Below are 26,492 nucleotides of genomic sequence, written 5' to 3' on the forward strand. Positions count from 1 at the left end.
ATATGTTGTTTATCAAAAAAAAGTTGAAATTAAAAAAATTAATTATTTTTTCCAGATACATAGAATGAAGTTAACTCTACCAAAAACCATATACCTATTATTAAATAAATATTTACTGTTTCACATAGGTTTTATCTAAATCACTTTAATGCTATTTGACCCAATATTTGCAGTATTTGAAGCAAATACCATTTAACTTAATCTTTAAATTTTAACATTTTTTGGTAAACATTAAATCATTATTATCTTTAATACCTACTATTGCACAATCATGGCCTTTAAACAATACTTAAATAAGTATTTCACACCACCTATATTACCACATGCTACAACATTAATGTGACATTCAAATGTTTTACTCAAATACGGATTATATTGTACAATCATCGAATTGTCTGCAGTGCATTTAATTGTTCCATCTTTTTTATAAAAAATTATTTTTTTACCATCATTTCTTCGTCTATATTCCGGATAGTTTTTTGAATCATAATTTGTTTCTGAACAAAATGGTTTTGGATAATGTTTCACGCAAATTTTTGTTTCCGGATTCATGCAAGGCGAATTCATATTTTGCTTTCCACAAGGTCCATGGACTTGAAATTGTTTTACAATTTTAAAAAGTTCTGGATTTTTTGTTTCATCTGGAATTTCTGCACATATTATTTTATCTACACATTCTGCATCACGAATCGCAAAAGTTTTATCCAAAAATAAAATTAAATGTATGTGTGGCAATCCACGCTTTTGGAATTCTATTACATACACATAAGCGAGAACTGATCCAAAAATATTTTTATCTTTTAATTCACTCATAAGCGATTTTACCTTTTGTTGAAAAACTCTAGCTACAATATCCGGTCGATCAGACGCAATTTCACCTTCCAACAAATTTTCTCTAATCTATCGCCATTTTGGATTACATGTCATTGTAATGAATAAATCAGGTTTTCCAAATTCTTGAACTAATCTCATGGCATCCATAAAAGATTATTGATACGAACGTGGTCCTCCAGTAAATGTTGATGGTAAAATAATTATTCTTCCTGGTTTTACATTTTCTCTATTTGCTTTATTATGTACATAATCCATTAATCCACAGTACATTTCTACTCGAAGTTGTTTTTGATTTTTATAAATGAAACTTATGCGTCCAGCTACGACTTTTGACCAAATATCAACTATAAATTGTTGACTTAATTTTCCCATTTGCGTACATGGATTAAACATTCCTCTGTAAGAAAGGCGATACATATAAAATTGTAAAGCAATAACATTACGAACACTATTAATTTGCTTAATGTTTACAGTCCATCCTGAATCACCTGAAGGAAACATTAAAGGATATATCATAGGATCAGCGTTTGCACTAAGAATAGAAATGGGAATACTTTCAGAACCTTTTGGATGTATACATATATCACGATCCACTGGAGGTTCACCATTTTCACTCACAAATACAACTGCTACTTCATTACAAGATGGTACATTGAATTTACTTTGATTTAATGATCTATCCCGTTTGATCCACATTTGAATATCCCTTATAGGTTTATTTTCCAATTTCGCTCTAGTTTCTTCTTCTAATTCTACTTCTCTCATCATTTTCAAGGCATCTGCAAATGGACTAACCTCTCTTAATAATTTATCTATTCCTTCCAGTAATGATGGTAAACATTTTTTATTCGATTCATTTTTTAATCGTTCAAATACAGCTTCATTAGTATCAAGAATATACAGCTGACCATATTTTAAACTGTCACCATCATTAGGATGAAGAGCATATGTATTATGATAAACTTGTCCATGTATACGAAAAACATAAGGACCATACCCTTTAGGAATTTCTAATTTAGCTCCCATACTGGCAAAAGCAGAAGAACTGTTATAAGAACGAATATTTTCCCTAAAATTTTTACCTTCCAAGTTGGAATCATTTAATAAATTACGTAAATAAATCGGATAATCATTTAAATCATCTAATTTTACTTTTCCCTTATGACAGCAACTACTAAATTTTTTATCTAGTGGTCTTTCACACATAAAATGTAATGCAGCACAAAACTCGCACTTAACATTCAACAAACCCAAATAATTTTGTTCAAATTTACATTCATCAAAATTTTCAAAAGGCATAATTGCAACTCTTAAGGTAAGTTTTTGTTTTTTATTTCTTAAATCTATTTCTGCTTCTGAGCTATTACGTTTTCTCAACCCATCATTCTCTTTTCTAATTATTTTTTGCTCCTCTGTTCCATCTTTCCTTAGTTGTTCAATTATACAACCTCTATTATCATTATTATTAGTTGAATTAAAAATCTTATCATTTTTTTTATTCAATAAACCGTTAGTCTCTGAGTCTATTTTTTGGAGTTTTTTCTTTTCAATTTCAGTTTCTGTTTCTCGTCTACTACGTTTTCTTAACCTGTCATTTTCTCTCCTAATTATTTTTTGCTCCTCCGTTTCTTCCTGCCTTACTTTCTTCATTCTTTCTTTAGCTTTTATTGCACACAATCTTTGTTTATCATTTTCTTCATTTAAAAGACACTTACTTTTGGGGTGCTCAATTATACAACCTTTATTGTCATTATTACTAGTAGAATTACAACTCTTATCATTTCTTTCATTCAAAAATCGCTTAGCCTCTGAATCTATTTTTTGGAGCTTTTTCTTTTCAATTTCAGTTGCTGTTTCTCATCTACTACGTTTTCTTAACCTGTCATTCTCTCTCCTAATTATTTTTTGCTCCTCCGTTTCTTCCTGCCTTACTTTCTTCATTCTTTCTTTAGCTTTTATTGCACACAATCTTTGTTTATCATTTTCTTCATTTAAAAGACACTTACTTTTGGGGTGCTCAATTATACAACCTTTATTGTCATTATTACTAGTAGAATTACAACTCTTATCATTTCTTTCATTCAAAAATCGCTTAGCCTCTGAATCTATTTTTTGGAGCTTTTTCTTTTCAATTTCAGTTGCTGTTTCTCGTCTACTACGTTTTCTTAACCTGTCATTCTCTCTCCTAATTATTTTTTGCTCCTCCGTTTCTTCCTGCCTTACTTTCTTCATTCTTTCTTTAGCTTTTATTGCACACAATCTTTGTTTATCATTTTCTTCATTTAAAAGACATTTACTTTTGGAGTGCTCAATTATACAGCCTCTATTATCATTATTACTAATTAAATTAAAATTATTATCATTTTTTTGATTCAAAGAACACTTAGCCTTGGACTGCTCCATTGTTACAATTTTATTATTAGTTACATTATTCCAAGGGTGTGTCTTCAAAAAATTATAAGAATTTGTTTTTTCAGAATTCAAAAGACGCTTCCAATCACACTCTACAATCGAATGTCTCATATTCGATCTTCTCATCTCTGAAAACTGACATAGACGATTATCTTGAAATATTTTGTTTAAATGCTGCTTCATTTTGTTATTTATGCTTTCGTAATTAACAGTGTTTGGCATAACATTATAAAATAATGATGTTGCAAATGCTATTGCATATACTCCGCATTCAACACTACCCATTGGTTGTTGATCAACAGTAACAAAAACTACTGGTAGCTTAAAAGGATATAATCTACTTAAATAATTCAACTGATCTTCATTCAGACATTTTTCATTAAGACTATCAAAAATATAAATTCTTACTCCATCATAATACGTACAAATCCAATGACCCCTCTTATTATGACCACTAAATAGTATTTGAATATGTTTTTTGCCTACTCTAATAGGTCTAATATGTTCAAGCAGATCTTCATTTACAAATAAAGTACTTTGCATTCTAAACACAGAATTTGATTCTCTTTCCAAAATTTTTCCAAATTCATAAATATGATTATCACTTAACATATCTTTATTATTAAGTATTTCTCTATATTCTGTAGCACTTAAATTAACATGACCTTCTATTCTCGACATTTTTTAATCAATATTTTCTTCTTAATCTATTTTTAATTCCAATTTGTGGGTTTTGATAATAATAATTACGTTTTCCCAATTTATATTTTCTACATCACAATTTCATCAATTCTTACAAAATCATTGTCTCCTATATCACTAATACAAACCAACCAATATTTAACTCATAAAACAATATTCAAGATTTGAACTAATAAAGTGTATTTACTCCATTTCAAATAAGCCACATTCCAATTTTATCCAATATTTAATTATTTAACCAACATATCAATATTTAACCAATCAAATCATATTTAACCCATAAAACAATGTTTTTTAATTCAACAACCAATATTCTATTTAATTCATTTTTAATATGTCAAATTCCAATTTTATTCAATATACATATCCAATAAGCCCTAAATTCAATTTTATCCAATATATATTCTATTTAATATATTTCAAATTCGTCAAATTCCAAATTCATCCAATTTATATATCCAATAAGCCTAAATTCAATATTATCCAATATATTCTATTTATTCTATTTCAAATTCGTCAAATTCCAGTTTTATCCAATATATTCCCTTATTCCATTTTAAATACGTCCAATTCCAATTTCATTCAATATATTTCTCTTTAATCCATTTTAAATACATCAAATTCCAATTTCATCCAATATATATATATATTTCTCTTTAATCCACTTTAAATTTTAAATACTTTAAATTCCAATTTCATCCAATATCCAAATTTCAATTTTATCCAATATTTCTTTTCTTATCTTTTATTTCATCCAATATCCAAATTTCAATTTTATCTAATATTTCTTTTCTTATCTTTTATTTCATCCAATATCCGAATTTCAATTTTATCCAATATTTCTTTTTTTATCTTTTATTTCATCCAATATCCAAATTTCAATTTTATCCAATATTTCTTTTTTTATCTTTTATTTCATCCAATATCCAAATTTCAATTTTATACAATATTTCTTTTCTTTTTTTTTAATAAAAAAAATAAAATGTTATTCAAAACAGAAAAAATGTCAATTTCTTTATCCTTTAAATTCAAAATGAAAAAAAACTATATCAAATGATAATATAATATTTAAAAAAATATAACTATACCTCTCACGAAACACTTTAATTAACTCTCTACAAATTGTAGAGAAATTATACAAAAAAAAGAAAAGAAAATATCTAATGTTATCCAAAATAAAAAAAGTATATCAAATAGTAATGTGATATATTCAAAAAATGAATATACCACTCACGAAGCACGATTGTTAACTCTCTACACTACATACAAGGAGTGATGACCAAGTTAGTCCCGTGAGGGAAAGAAGCCTTCCCCCACCATACGACACACCAAGTCAAAACTGAGTCCCGAGAAACCCTCACAGCGGGGATCGCTCGGACCCTTAAACCCTCATTAAGGAAAACTGTTAATGACTTTTTCTATAAAAATACAAATTTTTTAAAAAGTAACATTTTTTATTTTTCATTAACATATTTAAATTCCTTACTTTCTTACGATTCTATACATATGTTGTTTACCAAAAAATGTTAAAATTTAAAAAATTTATTATTTTTCCAGATACATAGAATGAAGTTAACTCTACCAAAAACCATACCTATTATTAAATAAATATTTAACTTAATCTTTAAATTTTAATATTTTTTTGGTAAACAACATATGTATAAAATCGTGAGAAAGTAAGGAATTTAAATATGTTAATGAAAAATAAAAAATGTTACTATTTAAAAAATTTATATTTTATAGAAAAAGTCATTAGCAGTTTTCCTTAATGAGGGTTTGAGGGTCCAAGCGACCCCCGCTGTGAAGGTTGCTCGGGACTCAACTCCAAGTAGCCCTCGCAGACCCCCGCTGTGAAGGTTGCTCGGGACTCAATTCCAAGTAGCCCTCGCAGACCCCTGCTGTGAAGGTTGCTCGGGACTCAATTCCAAGTAGCCCTCGCAGCGGGGGCGTTTTGCTCCCTCTAACATCGAACAGACATACTAAAAGCGAACAGACATACTAAATGCGAACAGACAAAATATATATATGCAAACGGAATACGGACTTTAATATTGTTAATATTTATTTACCAATTGATATCTTAATAACAATAATAATAATACTTATTATATTATTTAATAATAATTAATAATAATAATTTTTAAATAGTATAAAAAATTACTAAAAATTATCAGAAATAATATTTTAATATTAAATAATTTATAAGTATTTATATCTAATATTGTTAAGTGCACACGGTAATAAATAAACTATCAAGATTGATTCAAGCTTGAATAAAGACTGGATGTTGAAGCTCCACTCACGAAGATTGACCGAGTGTTAAATCGAGCATAAGACGAACATTGGTGTCCCATGCTGAACCAATATTGAGTGACAATGATATAAAGACTGCTTCAACTCTGGGTTACCCACGCTGGGCGTTCAAGACTCAGTCAAGTTTCAACCCATCGTCAGCACTGGTCTTTCGCGCCTGGGATTCGATTGCTTATCGACTTTTTTCGACTTTTTTGTGAAAAAATGCGACTAATCGACTTTTTTGAGATTTTTTAAAGTAAAATGCGACTGAAATTAAAAATTTTTTTTTTTAATTTAAAGGAAGAAGTTTGAGTCAAAAAAATGTTCTGTTACATTTATTTACAAATTTCTTTCAAATTTTTTGAAAAACATCAATAACTTATTTTTTAAATAAATATTTACTTATTATTTTTCCATAGGAATTAAAATTTTTCAAAAGATTCAAATTCAAACTTTTTGAAATTAAACAACTTATGAAAAATTGTTATAAAACATGAAGAATTCGATCACTTCGAGTCTTCGACTCGAAGCAATCGATGTCTTCATGTTTTATAATAATTAAAGATGACCGAGTGATAAAATCATTAATTTATATTAAAAGCGACTTTATAAAAAAAAATTGTAATTATTTTTTATGCAAAGAATTGAATTATTGGGAAGAAATTTATAAAACATATTAACATAATTTTAATAAAGGTTTTATGCATATTGCAATTGTTTAAAAAATTTGTTATTGCAAAAACATATAATTTTCAAATAAACAAAGAGATTAGAAAATTGTTGAAAACTTTTCTTTTTTTAACGTTACTTAGTATTAAATCAATAAATTAAGGAAAATATTTATTGAAACGAATCATAAATATTAGTAAAAAATTATTTAAACAAAGTATTGTTGTTATTTACCAACTTTTTACAGAATACACTTAGAAAGTTGCAGTTTTTTCCTAATTTTGCAATTTACTAAATCTTATATGATCACAAATAAAGAGTAAAAATTGAATTAATATTTAAGCAATTTTAAAACAAATTATTGTTGCTATTTACCAACTTTTTACAGAATACACCTAGAAAGTTGCAGTTTTTTCCTAATTTAGCAATTTACTAAACCTTATATTATTACATATTACAATTTATAAACGAATTATTAATTTGTTTAAAAATGGTTTAAATAACAATTCAATTTTGATTTTTTTATTTATAATCATATAAGGTTTAGTAAATTGCAAAATTAGGAAAAAACTGTAACTTTCTAGGTGTATACTGTAAAAAGTTGGTAAATAGCAACAATAATTTGTTTAAAAATTGTTTAAATAATAATTCAATTTTTACTCTTTATTTGTGATCATATAAGATTAATAAATTGCAAAATTAGAAAAAAACTGCAACTTTCTAAGTGCATTCTGTAAAAAGTTGGTAAATAACAACAATAATTTGTTTAAACAAATAGAAAATTCATTGTAACATCAAAATATGTTGTATTTATTGACATAAAACAATTTTATTGTGAAACTTTCATGATTTCATTTTTATTTTTTTGCAATATACAAAATAACATCCGAACGTTTTTCAGTAGTGTTGAACATAGTTTTTTAATTGTTATAAATAAACAAGAAGAAATGTAAAAAAAATTTTATTTTTTTCTTTTTCGAAAGTAGATAAAATTTTGTTCAGTGACTTAAAATCGCGATTCGATTGATGCAAAAATCGAGCAGATTTACAACATTATTTATTGCTTGGCCACCCTGGGTGGCCATCCGGTAGCGCGAAGGTTAAAATAAATTATATTCGTTCAAAAGTTTATATAAATAATAATTATAATAATAATAATATTAAAATATGTTTATATAATTTATAGTTTTTATAAACTATGTTTAAAAATTAATGAAGCGCAAAAAATTTCACATTTTTCAAAAATTAAATGTTTAGTGCAATAACGCGAAATCGACGATATCGCATGGGAACCGCGCTTTTTATCGTTGTCTGTCTCGATGTTATCATCCGAATTTTTGTCTGCCAATTGACATATAGCTTCCATAAGAGCTCATTAACTATTTCCATTAATTTTTATCCATGACTCTTATCATCATTTTTTCACTACAGATAACGCAACTTTGACACTGTCTGCCAATCCTTTGTCGTCCAGAAAATTGTCTGCCAAAATTTTACAAGCTTACTGGTGATAAATACTTTTAAATTTTATAAATTTTATCCATGACCTTTATCATATTTTTTCCTTATCAAATTTATCATTTTTGACCGTCAGTCCGCGGGCTTAATCGTCCAGAACGCGCAGGCAGACTTCGCATTCGGTACTCGGGGACTCAAATGGAACCTATATAAATATTAATCTTTCATGTACCTTATAACATGCATTTTTATGTAGCCAGCTCTTAGAGTATACGTGGTTTCATCCATTTATGTCAACCGAGAATGAAAGTGGAATTCTACCTATCCAACAATATCAATTACGTGTCCGCTCTTCCTTTCACACGTATTTTCCTAAAACTAACAGAATCAATTTCTCTAAAGATGGTTTTGAATCCATCATTTATTAATTATTTCTCCTTAATTTAGATAGATCTCATAATCCTCCGAGATGAAAATGGGTCAATTTAATCTGATTTATTATTAACCTGTCGCTAATGAATTTATACCCAAGTAGAAATGTCCGGAGTTAGGACGGAGTTAAACACCGACATGGTACTGACTCAGTACTGACCGTCGGCACTGACTTTCGGAACCCGATCAGTACTGGGAGTATACTGACTCCAAAACCGAATCAGTACTATGTCGGAGTTAGAAAAGTTCTAAAATCAGTACTGGCAGAAAACTGGCTTAACACTAAATCAGTACTGCGAAGGAGTTAAAAAAACAATCAAAATTTGTTATAATGTAATTAAACATTAAACATTGTTTGATTTATTAACAATTAAAATATTTGCAAAGATTTGTAAAAACATTATTCATCAACAATAATATCAAACATTTTGTTAATTTATTATTAACTAATAGATATATTTTAATAATATAATAATAAATTATTATTAATTAATTATTTTTAGAATTATTACGTATTATTAATAATAAAAAAAATTTTATTTTTTAAAGCTGTATATATATTTTTATTTATTTAACAAAAATTTTTCTTAAATAAATTTTTTTTTATTATTATTTTAATAAATAATTAGATTATAAATAATAAATAAATAATTATATTAATAATTTTTACCATATTATTATGATGTATCTATTAATTACTACATAATGACTTGATAAAATGTATATAAAGATATATGTATAATAATTTTTCTTGAAATAAATATAATATGCAGTGGATTTATTATTAAAGCACTGTATATATCGGTCCCACAATTCAAAAGGAAGTTTATGCGAGATAACTCCCGAGCTTGCGTGGCTATGCGGTATGTGTATTCGACTTGCGTCCTCGAGGTCTAGGGTTCGGTCCCCCGTGCGTGCGATATTTTTCCGTCTTAGTTTTAAGTGTTTTGCGTATAATTCTTAACAGTGTTACATAAAGTATAAGTTTAAATAATTAATAACCAGTAATAATAATAATTTAGTCATTAATTTAAATAAATAAGATTTAAATAAATAATGAAAAAATAAGAAAAATATTTTTTTAAAACTTATTTTAATAAAAGGAATTCTAATAATTAATACTAATAATAATTATTAGTATTGAATAAATTACTCCCCATGCTTTAATAATTAAATAAGGAGCTTATACTGACCGCCGGTAAAAATCAGTACTGGACAGCGTTACCAGCCAGGGTTTTCCCAGTACTGACTTAGTACTGGAGTCAGTACTGCAATACTGGCAGTCAGTACAAGATCAGTACTATGCCAGTATTACATTTCTACTTGGGTAAATACTGAAAGTTCTAAATTAAATTTTCATCCGAAGTTACGAAAACCAATCTTACTTTTTTTTAAATATTTCTGTCACCATTTAAGTTATACATATTAATTGTGCTTTAATATGAATAATGGTCAAGAAATTATTCTTGCAACCAAACAGAACAGATGTACAAGATTTTTAACAAATTAACTAAGTTTTAATGTTTTACTTTTAAAATTTTTAAGGAAACGCAACTGACCACTAAGTTCACCATCTAAAGATCACGAAAATAAATCAAAAATACTGAACAAAACCAGACAATAAATAAAAAAAATATGTGAAAAATTCGTCAAAGTAAAATGTAATCGAAGTTCTCGAAAACAGCAATCCACTAAATTCGTAGAGCATTTTAAGGAAGAACAAAAGTGCAATAGCAATACGGGATTTGGTTTCTTTGGCAAGAAAGTTCCTCTCGTATTTTCACCGTAAAATGGACCCGCATTTTTCAACCGAGCCAAAGATCCGTTCATCCTCTACAGTTTTAATTACTTGGCAACGCTATCGTGGTCCCCAAGCATTGCCGTATTTCGAGGATCAGGACAACTTTTTCATGTATTCACGGCTTTTATTCGAATCAATCGTATGGTGCTTAAAAAAAATACACAAAAGTCAAAACCCCTGAAAACTATTTTTATTTCAAACAAGAATAATAGTTGAATATACAATATAGATAACTTTTAGAATAAAATTTTATTTTCCATTTTCAGGGGAATTCAAAAACTTAACATGCGGGTGATTCTCCGCGTAGCGCAGAACTTGGTTTTTTCATGTTGTAATGGAAAAATAATAAATAATTTTCATATATTATTACAATTCCAACGTAAAAAGGTTATCTATATGTTTAGAAACAAAAACCAATAATTACTATTTTGTATCTAATATTATAATTTTTCATAAATAAGCGTTTTTAAGGCTGAAAATGTCAAATTTTTACCTGTCCCCACAGGAAGTTTAGAAAAAAAGTTAATAATTTTAGTAATATGCAATAATAAATACAATTACTATTGACATTTTAGTATCGTCTACTTTAGTACAGTTGAATAAAAAAAAATTTTTGAAAAAATTCATTTTATATATGTTTTTTTTCAGTTTATGCTTGACAGCAAATTTGGATGCTATTCATTATTATATTAACAAAAAGTAAATTATTTAAATGAAAATCAAATGTTAACTTAAAATTACTTTTGTAAACACAAAAAATAACTTCCTTAAGTTAATTCAGGAAAAAGAATCAATGTTCTAATTGATTTATTCATTTTCCACTCATTTTAAGTTGGAAATTTGATAAGGGAATCACAAAATAATCTCCACCGACCTCCACCGACCCTTAAATATTTTACCACAAATTAAACAATTATTTATAAAAAAGATTAAATAAAGCGTAGTTATATTGTTTTGGTCAATACGAATGAGATTCACTTTAAACCGATTGAAAATTAATTACACTTTTTTCAAAAAATTAAAATAGATAAAGTTGGTTAAAAAGTTCCCACCGGTCTCAGTTTCCACCGACCTTCGTATTACAAAGAACCTAGTGCAAATGTAGTGTTATGGTGCCACATATATAAGGAATAAAAAAAACCTATAGCTCAGGAAAGTTTACCAGAAATTACTTAAATAAATTTCCATAAATTACCACGAAAATTTTTATAAATTACCGCAAAAATTTCCATAAATTACCGAAATAAAAATTTTCAATTGTGATTTATACTTTGCATATTTTTAAAAATTACCGACAAAATTTCTTTAAATTACCTTATAAATTTCCATAAATTACCTTATAAATTTCCATAAATTTACGCGAAAATTTCCATAAATTACCAAAATCCTAATTTTTAATAATAATTTAAGGTACTACTACACTTTAGAATTTTAAAAAATTTTATTTTTTTACTAGCCAAATTATCCGCGCGCAAGCGCGCGGGAATGTTGTATTGCACTGTTTATTGTAAACAATTTCAAGTCATTTTAATTTAAGTAATTTTTAAAGAAATACTTATTATGACACATAACTGAAAAACTAATTAGAATTAAATTTTCAAATTATATTATATTTTTAAACTTCAAAGTACATAAAAAAACTTTAACAAATTTTGATACTAATTTCAAATTTTACATCAGATTTTTAAAATTGAAAATAATTAAACTTTCTTGTACGAGGTAAATTGAATTTCGCAAAAATTGATATTTGATACCTAAATTAAAAATAATCTTCAACTTTCTGAACAAAGAATATAAATTATATTTTTTTAGAGAATTTGCACTATTTTAAATTCGCTAATTTTCAAAAAAATTTCGAAAAAATCAATAAATTATTTAACAAAATTTTATGCAATTTATTTTTCACAATAATTTAATTACTTTCACTAATAATAAAATTTTTCATGAAAAATCAATTTAAAAAAAAAGTTTTGATTAAATTCTAAGCAAGAATTTAATTATTTTCATAAATAATAAAACTCATCGAAGAATTTCACTTATTTTCATTACTATTTTAAATTAATAATCGAAAAATTCAGTTATTTTCACAAATAAAGTTTTCACACAAGAATTCAATTATTTTAAATAATAAAATTTTCATAATATTTATTATATGTGACCTGGTCTATGAAAAGGGACCTTACGCGTCAAAAAATCATTTTTTACTTTTTTGTTGATTCGGATAGGGTTTGAAACGCTCTTTAAGATGGTGAAAACCAAAAAATCATAAGTTGATTAGAAGTTTTAAAAAAAAAATTTTTAAGTCAAAAGAAACAAGAGTAAAAATACGAAAAAACTGATTTTTTGTTATTATACAAATTAAAATAACGGAGACGATAATTTTTTATTATTTAGAAAAGTTGACAGTTTCTTTGACAACTGTCAACAGTTAAAATTCAAATTTGATATCATATTCATAATCAGCGACCTCAAAAACCTTATTACTGTCTTTTTTACAAAAACGATCACTTTTTAGAGAAGTTGACAGCTGTCAACTGTCAAATTGTTAATTTAACATCATATTCGTAATCAGCGGCCTCGAAAACCCTTACAAACATGTATCACTTATTTATACTTATTGTTGCAAGTTAGAAAACTTAGATTATTTTTTCTATATTTGGGGAGTTTGTTATTAATTTATATAAACAATTATTTTTAAAAAAATTTTATTACTTGTATGTTTTTTATTTTGATACTGTGATCCACGGTGAAGAAAATAAGCCTAAATTGATTAAAAAATATTAATATTTAAAAAAGTTACAAGGGTTTTTCTAAGTTAAACTTTAACTGCTGTTTTCTCGAAAACTTGTTTTCGCACGTAAGGTCCCTTTTCACTGTCCAGGTCACATATTTCGAAAAAAAAAATTATTTAAAACAATGTTTATAAAATTCTAATAAAGAATTCACTTACTTTCAAAAATAATAAAATTTTTTACAGAACTTCAATACTTTTTAAATATTTTAATAAGCTTTTCCGCAATAATTAAATTATTTTCAAAAATAATAAAATTCTTCTCTGTAATTCAATTATTTTTGAGAATTATAATAAAATTCTATTCAAATTAAAAACTATTCAATTATTTTCATAAATAATAAAATTCATAGCAGGATTTCAATTATTTTTAATACAATTGAATTGCTCAAAAATTTAATTATTCTTAAAAAATTAATTTCAATTCCTCGACAAAAATAAATTATTTAAAAAAATGTTTTTTTTAAATTCTATGAAAGAATTGAATAATTATTTTCAAAAATTTAATAAACTTGTTCGAATGAAATTAATTGTTTTAATTACAGTTTTAATTACATTTTTTTCAAATAATTCAATTTTTTAAAATTTTAATAACAATTTTTCTAAGAATTCAATTATTTACACAAATAATTTTTCGAAAGAATTCAATTATTAAAGATAAATAAAAAAATTACTCCCAAAAATTCAATTATTTTGAGGTATTTTAATAAAATTTTTTTCAAAATTCAATTATTTTTAAAAATAATAAATTGCTTCTTTAAAATTACATTATTTTAAAAAATTCTAGTAAATCGTTTGCAAGAATTCAATTATTTTCATAAATAATAAAATGTTTTTTAGGAATTTAATTATTATTTTCAACAAAATTTAATCAAATAAATTTGTCCTGAAAACATTGAAAATTTTTAAGGTCCTGAAAACATTCTAAGTTAAAAAAATTTAATAAAATTTCCCACAGACATTCAATTATTGACAAATTTTTTAATAGAATTCTTTGTAAAATTTAACCCTCACAGGCTCGAGTTCGATTTTTGAAATGCGCGCACAAGGTGGGTCCGAGGGACCCGGATGTTTCAATGCAATAAAAAATAAAATTTAATAGCAAAGTGCTTCATATTTTCCATATTTAATACAATTTTAATGATATAATTGCATAAAAAATTTTAAATATTAAAAAGTAATCAAGTTATAACTAAAATTTGTTTAATAAATTTAATGAGTCATTTTGAATAAATCGAACTACATACTTATTAAACAAGATTTTTTTAATTTGTATTTTTTGTTCTATTAAATTTAACGATGTATTAAGCATATGTTATCACTTATTATGGCAGTTATTGATAAAAAGACCATAAATAAATCCAATATTGCATAAAAATTGCAAATTTAAAAATTTTTTTCATAGCCCGGGTCCCTCGGACCCGGCTTGAGCTTTTACGTATGTTCGACTTAAAAGGTAATTTACCAGAATATTTTATAAATAAGAAATTGTTTATATTGATGAAAAATGTGTGTTTTTACGTCCCCAAGCCTAATGTGAAGTTGATTTTCCAATAATATTTTCTTAACCGGAAGTAGATCAAAAAAACTTTCCTCCGGGTCCGAGGGACCCGGCTCGAGCCCGTGAGGGTTAATTATCTTTAAAAACTTTTCGCAATTTAATGATTTTCAATATCTACTATTTTCATAAAATTTCCAAATAGAATTCAATTATTTAAAAAATGGTTTGTAAAAATTCAATTCTTTTCATGAATAATAAAAATTTTCATCAATTCAATTATTTAAATTATTAAATTAGAATTTGCATAAAATTATTCGAAAGAAATGAATTATTTTAAAATTTTTATAAAATTCTTCGCAAGAATTAAATTATTTTAAATTCTTTCATGAATAATAAAATTCGTAGCAGAAATTCAATTTATTAGCAGGATAAGAAAAAAGTAAATATTTTTTATGAAAATTAGGAAAAAGTCCGGAAAATAAAAAATATGTAATGGAAATGTTGTTAATTTTGTGAAGTGAATAAAACGAGTTTTTTGGTTTCTTTTTTTTTTGACATTAAAAAAAATAAAAATAACCCACAAAAATTAATATTCAAAACAAACAAATGAATGCAGATAATTTGCTAACGGAAAGGAAACTTACGATTATTATAATTTTTTAACACCTTATGACCAAAATCCTAATTTTTAATAATAATTTAAGGTACTACTACACTTTAGAATTTTAAAAAATTTTATTTTTTTATTGTATTTTTTAACACCTTATGACTTCAGAAAACACCTCCTGAGGCTGTGTTTACATGCTTGCGTTCAAACGCTGCGTTTTGCGTTGAGCAGTTAGTTTAAGAAGGATAGAAATATATGTCTTTCTTTCTCTGTCTCATTATTCAACGCAAAACGCAGCGTTCGAACGCAAGCATGTAGACACAGCCTGAAGTATTTATAACCAATTGTAAAAAATAAAAGTAAATTTTTCAAAAAATATTCAATTAATGTAAAAAGTCATTGACAAATTAATAGAGGTGTGCAAAAAGCTCGAAACCCGAAGCTCGAGCGGGTATTTTCGAGCTTTTCATTTTTCGAGCCGAGCCGAGCCGAGCCTATTCAGTTCGAGCTCGAGCCGAGCTCGGGCCGAGCCGAGATTTATAAAAAGCTCGAATAATTTCGGGTACTCGAATTTTTCGGGTACCCGAAACTTTCGAGTACTCGATTTGATTCGAGCCCTTGAGAAAATCCAAAATTTTCTACATTAATTTTTAATTAAATTTTTTTTTTTTCAAAAAAAAAATTTTTTTAATTTAAAAGCTCGAATTAAATCGAGTACTCGAAAATTTCGGTTACCCGAATTCATTCGAGTACCCGAAATATTCGAGTACTCGAGTGAATTCGGGTACCCGAATGTTTCGGGTACTCGAAAATTTCGGGTACCCGATACATCGAGCCCGGCTCGGGCTCGGCTCGACTCGAAAAAATTGCGGCCCGGCTCGGCTCGGCTTTTCGAGCTTTTTGCACACCTCTACAAATTAAGTAAGTCTTTAAGGGGATGGTGGGGTCCAGCTTTTTGTTACGACCAGTAACCATTAGAACCATTGGTGCTAATGTATGTAACAGTGTCTGACATAAAAAAAATGGTGGGGTTTCAATTTTCAAAAGAATTTTAGGTAATTTATGGATGGCTTCTAACGATACATATAAGTTTAAACGCGTTTTTCTAAAAATAACGTTTTCTCAAATTGCGGACAGTTTATCTCTGAATCTACTGAACCGATTTTAATATATAATAACTCGTTTTGTTTGTTAGCATGTCCTGTGTGAGAATTTACCAGAAAATGGTCAAAAAATTAAAAAAAACATTTTTGCAGACTAGAAAAATACTGAAAAACATAGTGTATTTTGACAAAAATTATTGAAACATCTGCTATTTTTTTATTTTAGTCCATTTTTCATTAATGGTGGTAGATTTCTATGCAAGACACCTTCCTTTTTAAAAAGCAATTTGGATTTTTTGTTTCCGATTTGTCAATCTTGAAATAAATTGTCCGCAATTGGACAACTAACTTTTTAGAGTTTCGATCTGAATGCTGTCTGCAGATTATGATATTAAATAAAAATTAAAAACAAACCATTATTTTTATTCTCCAAATATGTACTAATATAGGCAAAAAAGTTTTTTAAATATTTATAATAAAAGACCTAAGAAAAAAATTTTTTAAATTTGGTCTTTTAAGAGCCTTCTAAAGTGTAGTAGTACCTTAAATTTGACATATTTTTATGAATTATCGCGAAAATTTCCATAAATTTCCATAAATTACTATTAATTTCCACAAATTCCCATAAATTACCAAAATAATAATTTTTAAATGAGATTTACGCTATAATATTGTTTAAATAAACGCAAAATTTTTTTTTGACAGAATGTGTCCAAACAGTGAATTAGTTAATTACTACACTTGTTTACAACAAAAATTATAAATAATTTTTCCGGCCCGCTATGGATTTTTCTTTCTAAAGCCTATATCTTCAAAAAAATATATTGATAATAATCATAACGATAACAATTTTTTTTTTAAATTTCATAAATCAAATCGTGCGCTACGCGGAGAATCACCTATGTATTTTATAAAAATTTATTTTTAAAGGAAAGTTTCATTTATTCAACAAAATATTACATTAATCCTGTGTGATTAAAAGAATCCTTTTATATGTTTGTAATTTAATTTTATTCGCATATTTTAAAATCTGCTTTGTATTAACGAGATTATAATTAAATATTTTCAATATTTAATATTTTGCCAAAGAATTTTTTATGTAAAAACAATTAAAATTTTTTTATAAATTTTAATAGAAAATATAATTACGATGAATTTCTGGATTACAATTAATTCCACCAAGAGAAATAAAATTCTGAACAGGGAAGAATTAGCTGAAATGATAAGCATGCTGCAGTGGCGAACCAAAGCATGATTTTCTTACTATGGACCGTGATGGGACCTTTAATTACAGAATTTTCTAGCTTACGTCTGATTGACATTTACCTTCGGTTAAATTGCGTTTATAGACTTTAGAAAATTATTAAAAGAAGAATGAATTTATTTAAAAAAATAAAACTTCCTATTAATAATATTTTTTCTTTGGAAAAGTTATTTTGAAATTAATTTTCTAAATAATTAAAGACACAGGATTTCTGTCTTGTAAAGACAGTAAATTTTGTGGAAGGAGCAAATTAAATGAAGCGCGATAGTTCGCAGTGAAAAGAGAAGCAGCAGTTGAAAGTACTGAAGGAAAGCGTCTGTACCTTTATATACAGTAAGTTAACTAATTAACTAAGTTGAATGAGTAAGTTAAACTTCGAAGTTTACTCTTCTTACTTTCTTCAAACTGTGTATAAAAAATTTGCGAAAGACAATTTCTTAAAAATTTTATGCAATAATACAAAATGCAAAAATAATTTTCGCCGGTAGGTGGCTGCTTTTAAGCACATGTTTGTGCGTGTCTCGGCTTTTTTATATAGTTTAACCGGTTTATAAGTTCGGTTTAATTTTTTGGTGGAGTGTCTTCATATTGTGGTGCTCTGCTGATTTTATATTTTGTGACTTTTTCACTTAAATCCTGCATTATTTATTGTAAACTTGGGTCTACATATCCTAACCTCATTTAGGACATTTTTTCATTGACAAGGTTTTCTTTCATTAAAGTGAGTTTGCAGTTTGCAATTCATTTTTGTGAACTTCTCATTTTTACTAATTTCAATTTGTACTTTCTAGTAAATTAATAATGGCATCTGCAGTAAATATTCAGAAGTGTACAAAGTGTGGTAAAGATATTGCACGTGCTATTCCTACGTTTTGTTCTAAATGTAAACTTCTTTACCATCGAAGCTGTGCAATACAGACCTCTACTTTGCCTGACAAATCGTTTGTTAATTGCTGTAAGCCGAGGTCATTGTCCCCGTCAGCTGACTCACAATTCTCAAACTCTGCTGTCAATTTGGATACTATTGTGGACGCCTTAAATCAGCTGACGTTAACAATATCTCGTAATGTCTCTACAATGAATGAGAATTTTAAGGAAGTAAATGTCAAATTGGATGAGACACTTTCTAAAGTAATAAATATGGAGGGTAGAGTGGTTGATTTGACGAATCGTCTTGCTTTGGTTGAGGAAAGAATTGACAAGATTGAGGCGGGATGTTCAATGTTGGACAATCCAACAGTCGAGATTAATGCCTGTATTAATAAAATAGTGGATCGGTCAGAAAGAAAGTGTAACTTAGTTCTATTTAATCTTCCTGAAGATAAAACACCTAACACAGACTCTAACACCTTGAAAGCAGTTGTCACAGGAAGGAAGAGTAAGGAGACCGAACTCTGTGTAGAAAGCGCTTTAAAAATCTCAGAGAAATATGCACGAAAAGTGCCAGGCTCACTGCGTTCTAGTCGACCTCCAATTAAGTTGATCATGCGCATAAGCTGTGTTGTGTCCATGAAGGAGTATAAGGAGACATATCTCCAATGGGAAAATTTCCTGATATTGACTGTACTTCTCTGCAGTAAAATCGACAGGCACGCGAAAAGTAATAGCCTCATGTTCACTGATAACAGCGCCGCCAAACGGGAGAAATAAGTGCAATTTTACATTTTAAGTATTTTTATCTTTGACAGCTGATTGATATTTAAGGTTAGAGGATCCTCTGAGTGTTGTATTGTAAAATAGATGAACAGAATTAAATTGTTTTATACGTTATATAAATAGAAAGGACTTCAAATAAACAACCAAAAATTCTTTGCATTAAATTCATAAATGTCTGTTGGTAAAAGTATAAAAACTTTTACCCTTACAAAATAGTATATTAAATAAACTTATCATTCTCGGTGCTTTGAAAAAACACTTTTTTCAGAAGCATTTTTATTTGCTTTATAACTAGACATGCAATTTTTTATAAACCAATTCATATAACTATTATTTTATTGTTATTATCAACTTATTGGTACATAACCAAAAAACTACGTAAACAAAACTTTTATCATGGACAGCATGGAGGGTATATATTTTCTCCTGTAGAGGCGCTAATATCAGTGAACAAATTTCCGGTATGCCAATTTTCGTGCATGGCGATTTTACGCAGTCAAGTACAGTCAATTGGGAAACATATACATAGTTCTCCTTATACTCCTTCATGGTTGTGTCTCTGTTTCTCGTAAAAATTGTGCGAGTGAGATGTAAGTTCTAATGTTTACATTTAGCCGGTCTTAGTGAGATACATACATATACAATACATTTCGTTTTAATAATTATTTATTTTTTTTATTTAAAAAATGTCGTGTTGTGTGCCAGGATGTAAAGAAAGAAAAAGAGTCTAAAAACATTAGTCTCTTCTATCCTTCTACGGTATGTAAATAGACTCTAGTTATAAACACAATTCTTCTTAACCATTTTCGCAAAATTTTTCCCTTTTCATAAATATATTATTAAATTATTTTGAAAATCTAAATAATATCACAATTGCAAATAAATAAATTTGCTTTTAAAATTAACACTGTTTAAACTATGTAATATTTACCTTGACATAACCACACTTTGTATCTATGTCAACACTGAACTTTAGTTCAATGCGCATGATCGACTTAATTGGTGATCAACTAGAACACAGTGAGTCTGGCACTTTTCGTGCATATTTCTCAGACATTTGTAGAAGCAGAGTTCGGTCTCCTTACTCTTCCTTCCTGAGTTGTCAGCAACAAATTTAAAAAGTTTACTAAATCAGCTGATCTTGATGGAATTCGAACATTCAGAATTGGTGCTAGTGCGCAGGTCTCTCAAAAGCCACGCCCGGTGAAAATCGTATGTGCGACGGAGGAGAGGGCACAGGCGATTTTGCGATCGTTCGTGGCTGCTAAAAGAGACTCTGTAAATTCATCGGACTTGGAGAATCTATGGTTGTCGAATAACAAAACGAAGATGCAGAGGGATGAGATTAGGAGAGTGAAGAAGCAGTTAGCCGTGCGTCGACGAGAGGGTGAAGCAAACATTTCTTTGGTTTTTCGTCGTGGAGTCCCCACAATTATTAAAATCCCTCCCCGTAAACGTACTTCTACTCTCACACTTTAGATAGGCAGGTAAACAGTTGGCCAATCCAACTCCAGCACCTGGTTTTGGATTAATTCTTCTGTCATCATTCTCTTCAGTGTTTAAATGTATTCAGCACACTTTTTGTGTATGGTTTTTTTTGAGTTAAACTCCTTTAGAGTATTGTGATTTATTTCTCAAAATGACATTTTGTTAAGCAAAAAATGTGTATAATACCCTCCTCATTTTTTATGTTACTCTTTGAATTTCTATATATTCTTACAGTTTCTAGACCGTTTTAAACATCTTATTTCATTCAGAATTTTTAATTTTATTTTTCATATAATTTTTACTAATTGTTTAAAATTAATTCGGATAGAGATACAAATTTGTTATTTATTAATATTATTTTGATATTCTTTTATTAAACTGTAAAATTCACTACAATAACTAACTTTCTAATGGACTCAGTGAAAAAACAAAAATGTCTAATTATATTACTTTATTTTCATTATTACACTACAACGGTGTTTACATCTATACCGAACTTAAACTTTTAAAGCGCCAACCTCCATATTGTATCTGTTTTTATATGTTACAAATGTAACTCTTAGAATTAGGGAGTACGTATAATGTACGAAAGGGCATGTCCCGTTTTGTTATTAAATAAATAAAATAAATAAATAATTAGTTTTATCGAATTTTTTTGTACGTTACCTGCAACGGAAGGTCATAAGTTTAGGGACAAAATAAATGCTACTGTGAATGCCTCGGGTATAAAAATATTTACAATATACAATCTTCTCCTCGAATCTTCCATTTAACCATAATTTAGTGTTCAACAATATCAGTTAAATTTCTGCTCTGCATAATTAATTCAAATGAATTTCAAAGTAAGGTAACTATTGTTTGCAATAATTAGGTCTAGCAATAATTCCTCAATCATCCAAACTATTTTGAGAATAACAAGACAATTTCTTAATGAAACTTTATGTTAAATTGGAGACTTGCAGCTGCATATTAATTTAAAACAGTGATAATGGAATCTTACTTGAATACAACCACAAATGTAAACAAAGTATTGTAAACTAGTTTCACTAAAGGTAAATTGAATTTCATCCAGTGAAACCGAACCAATACCTTTGAGACGAAAAGCAAGCAATTAGTTGTTCTATCATAATATCAACAGAAGTTGCATATTGATTCAAGAGTTTAATGCTAAGGTTGCTTGTATAAGCGTCGAGATCTTGATTAAAGGGTCGAGACTTAAGCAAGCGCCAATAAATAAAGGAATTGCATTTAAATCTATTCAATAGGCTGCACTTGATTCTGTTTTTCCTTCTGCACAAATTGAACTTAGAACCAAAAGACAAATTTGGATTTAGTTGAAAGGATTTATTTAAAGTCATTTTGTAAATGATTGTCAAAAATAACAGGAGCCATTATAAATGAGTATTCATCATATTATTTTAAACGGAATAATTTACTTGTTCTCTAAATTGGTGTGACGTTAATTAATAATTTCTCTGCAATTTTTAATGAAATTATACAAATAATATTTCATATGAAAAATGACGCATGATTTTAATCATTCATGGCTAAGTTGTTTCGTGTTATAAATTGTGACAATCAATATATACTTCTATTACATAACGTTATACTCTGTCATTTTGAATTACCTATTTAGATTTATTGACGCGATGATTGATCTTAGTGTCGTAGATTAATAATCTCAACAATGTATATAATTTTTAAAAGGGGTTGTGGAACCAGTCCATTTCAATGTATATATTCGTCAATGTTTCCACCGGAACGAGAATTATAAGTTTGTGGCCAATTTATAAATGATTTAAAAAGCAAATAAATATTGTCTTTTTGAAATTATTTGTAACGATCAACATCGTTTTCTTACCTATCGCGATAGTAAAAAGATTCCTTACAGATTAATATATTCTTTACGAAATTAAAAATTTGAGCCAAATGAGGCTCAACATGTCATTTGTTACTTCTTATTTTTTAATTTGTCAAACGACGAGACGTTTCGATGACCTGGCTTTGTCTGATCCTCATCAGATGCTGATTTAACTCTTCTATAGTGTAAAGTTATTATTTGAAATTAAGTTTAGCTATGCCGACAGTTCTGAGCCGCACTCTCATGCTCGTATTTCAAATTCAAAAATCTTTAAGTCTCGCAAAGTTAGCCACACACTGTTTTGAAATATTTTTAAATAATAATAATCATTTGATGTCTTGGGACGTAATCTATAAAATTTGTCGTTGCATTAAAAGAAGTCTGCTAGAAAAACAGAATAGTATTACAGAATATTACAGAAGTAAGTATTATAGCTAATTTAAATTACTATGTTTTTCAATTTTATTCAGCATTTGCTTATGTATCTGCTGCAAATGCACGTAAATTGTATTCGAAATTATTTACATATTGAGAAAGTATATCAAGAGACGCAAACTTTTTCAAATATTTAAAAACTTTTCTTTTTTTACACCATTTATTTTACTTTTATAAGCTTCCTGGTAACCTCGAATTTCAATTTCGTCTATGCTTCTTCGTTTCTCCTTTTCCACGGCTCATAGTCCACTTCTCTATATATGTATATGTGCAATGTTTCACACATGCTTCTCTAACTTTCTTTTTGATTTTCAAACTTTTGTCAGATCCTAATAAAACTTCTCTGACTTTCGGATACTTTCTTTCGCATTTTCGAATGAATTTTCATTTTGGGTTGAATCGATATACTATTCTGACATAATCTTAGCCCTTTTAACTGTCTTGTTTATTTTAGTTTTATAAAACTCTTATAAAGTGATAAACTTTAAAAAAAGAAAATTTCCTTCTATATGCAACAGACAAAGAAACATTTAATTCTGGATTTTTCTTCTTTTCTCTGTTAGCAAATGAAGGTTTAAAATTATTACGTTTTCTGAAATATAAATGTTGATATTAAACCATTCTGGTCTTTTATTTTGTATTCAAAATTAAAAGCAGCTCGAGGTATACTATAGTTACTTAGGTGCTTTTTATTTTCTTTGACCTGCTTTTGACTCTAAAAGTCTGGAAGTTTATAATTAAAAATATTTTTTCAACCATGATATTAATACTGTGTTTCTTTATTTTACTCTCTTTTTGTGGACAAAACTTTTCTTCCTTAATCTATGATAAATAATAATAAAACAAATTTATGGACACTGATATATGACTTACATTTATATGAGTAGGATGTTCCCCAAACTTTTAAAATGGTAAATTTTAGAGGTATGAAAAAAGCTCGAATAGCCGAGCCGAGGCTCGATGTATCGAGTACTCGAAATTTTCGAGAACTCAATTTGATTCGAGCTTCTAGATTAAAAAAATTTTTTTTTATACAAAAAAAAATTTAATTAAAATTAAAGTAGAAAATTTTGGATTTTCTTAAGGGCTCAAATCAAATCGAGTACACGAAAATTTCGAGTACCCGAAATTATTCGAGCTTTTTATAAAGCTCAGCTTGACTCAAGCTCGAACTGAATAGGCTCGCCTCGGCTCGAAAAATGAAAAGCTCGAAAATACTGGATCGAGCTTTTTGCACACCTCTAGTAAATTTATAATTTTTTTTTTAATAAACCCCTCTTCTACAGATTGGATTCTTTTTAATTTTTAATTTTAAAAAGTTAAAGGAATAATAATAAGAGAACAAACTTTTGCTTCTTTTATTTTAATAGAAAAATAAAAATTTGTGAAAAGGCTTTTTACTGAGAAAGTAAAAAACCAACTATAAAGTGAATGTGAAGTCCTTTGATGTTATTAAATTTAGCAAAAACTAATTATTTAAAATAATTACCTAACCCTTCAAGTTTCATCACATAAGTTATGCGAAAATTGCAAGCTTGTAATATTTACGCAACGTCGACTTCGTCTGCTCTAATGTTAAAGCTATAAATCTGATCTTTCGCGTCGTCGTGCTGAGACGGCCAACGATTTGTCGTCTGTCAGCAGCTCATAGTAAGCAAGTACTTCGACGTCTCGGCTTCTCACCCTTCGCTTTACAAACTCTGGCAAGACCAATCAATTTTTATGAATAGAAAAAAGTAGCCACCAAGAGTTCAACAGCAAAAAAAGATTCCAGTATAAAACTTTCCTTAAGCAAAGTGACTGACCATTTTTTAAGAAAGTTAAAAAGCAAGTGCTGATTTATTAATGCGAAAAAAATCTATCAATATTCAATGTAAGCGATTTTTTCAATGGAATGATATTACAAGATTATTATTTTCATAATAATCAATTCACTTTATCAGAACGTGTTGTTAAATTAAAATTTATGAAAGTTAGAAGACTGTTGATTCAAAAAACATATCGAAAATCAACATTCGATACGAGGAACGAAGTGAAAAGCTTTTGGCAAAATGATAGCAAACAGGTGTTATAAGGCGAAGATGTAAGCGCTTCTTGCGAAAGTTATGTTCCTAGGTCAAAGTTAAAACGTGACAGGAAAACTACCAAGAAAAGTTCTTTTTATTTCCATTAAATATTCCATTTCTACTGTAACTTCTGCATCTTCCTAGAACTCAAATTTGTCATTCCCTCAATAATTTTTGCTACAACATACAAATGGATTTCTAAATAAATAAAAAATTTTCATTTCGACAAACTTTTGAAAAAAGTTTTCTTACGTTCGAGAAAGTTTATATTTTAACAAAAAACAATAATATTCCCATATTTGGTATTTTAGCACAATTTATATTCCTTTTGTAAACTTTAAAGTAACATGTTCCAACAGAAACTCACAAGAACCTTAGAAAAGTTCTTGAAAGCATTTTATTCACACCGGATCTTGAGTGTAAGATTTCTTTGAAAAGTTTTGTATATAAGATATTTGGTTAAAGTGAAAATTGTAATTACAATTGTAGTTGTCAGGGTACATAAGAAATTATTGTTATATAAAACTAAGTTATTATATTATTTTAAAAATTAAATAAAAAAAATTTGCAAATTTTAAAAATTTTTATAAAAAGAGGTCAACAATTTGTTAACATAAAAATCATATATTTTATGAAAATGTTTTTCTCCAAACAGCTGTGGATGACAAATATTTTTTTATATCATTTTGACACAGATAAATTAAAATAGCGATCTTTGCATTGGAAGTCCAGCGAAATGAATAAATCATAACTATTGTTGAATTACCTTGAAAAGTAAAAATGAAAGCAGAAATAAATTACTTCATTTTTATGTTTGGTTAGAAATATTATAAAGACATGAAGTTCACTACTTTCATACCACTGAATTTACTTAATATTATACGGTTCATATTAATTATGTGATAAACATTTTTTGAAAATGCGTCGGCTGGTGGTTGATCCAATATGCTATAATTTTGCATTTTCGGTTCTCTTAAATAATCAGAAATGAATTTATAAAAAAAATTAAACTTTTTAACTTTCATTTTATTACTTTTATATATGACCTCAAAAGAAATTGTGTGCGGACAATTTTTAACACTTTCTAGTCTCGCAACAATTTTCAGATGAAAAGAAA

At 27.6% G+C, this 26,492-nt stretch overlaps 1 protein-coding gene across 1 annotated transcript; it reads right to left on the reverse strand.

The window, feature by feature from the left end:
* Positions 1 to 987: 987 nt before the first annotated feature.
* Positions 988 to 1,860, reverse strand: LOC122500433. Its single transcript, XM_043609354.1, has one exon. The coding sequence runs from the start codon at positions 1,858 to 1,860 to the stop codon at positions 988 to 990; it is 873 nt and encodes a 290-aa protein (XP_043465289.1).
* Positions 1,861 to 26,492: the final 24,632 nt, after the last annotated feature.

Source organism: Leptopilina heterotoma, unplaced genomic scaffold (genome assembly GCF_015476425.1).
Source record: "Leptopilina heterotoma isolate Lh14 unplaced genomic scaffold, ASM1547642v1 Lhet_185, whole genome shotgun sequence".
NCBI classification, from domain to species: Eukaryota; Metazoa; Arthropoda; class Insecta; order Hymenoptera; family Figitidae; genus Leptopilina; species Leptopilina heterotoma.

Coding starts and splice junctions, on each gene's coding strand:
- LOC122500433 (XM_043609354.1), bottom strand. CDS start 1,860: ATGGGAGCTAAATTAGAAATTCCTAAAGGGTATGGTCCTTATGTTTTT.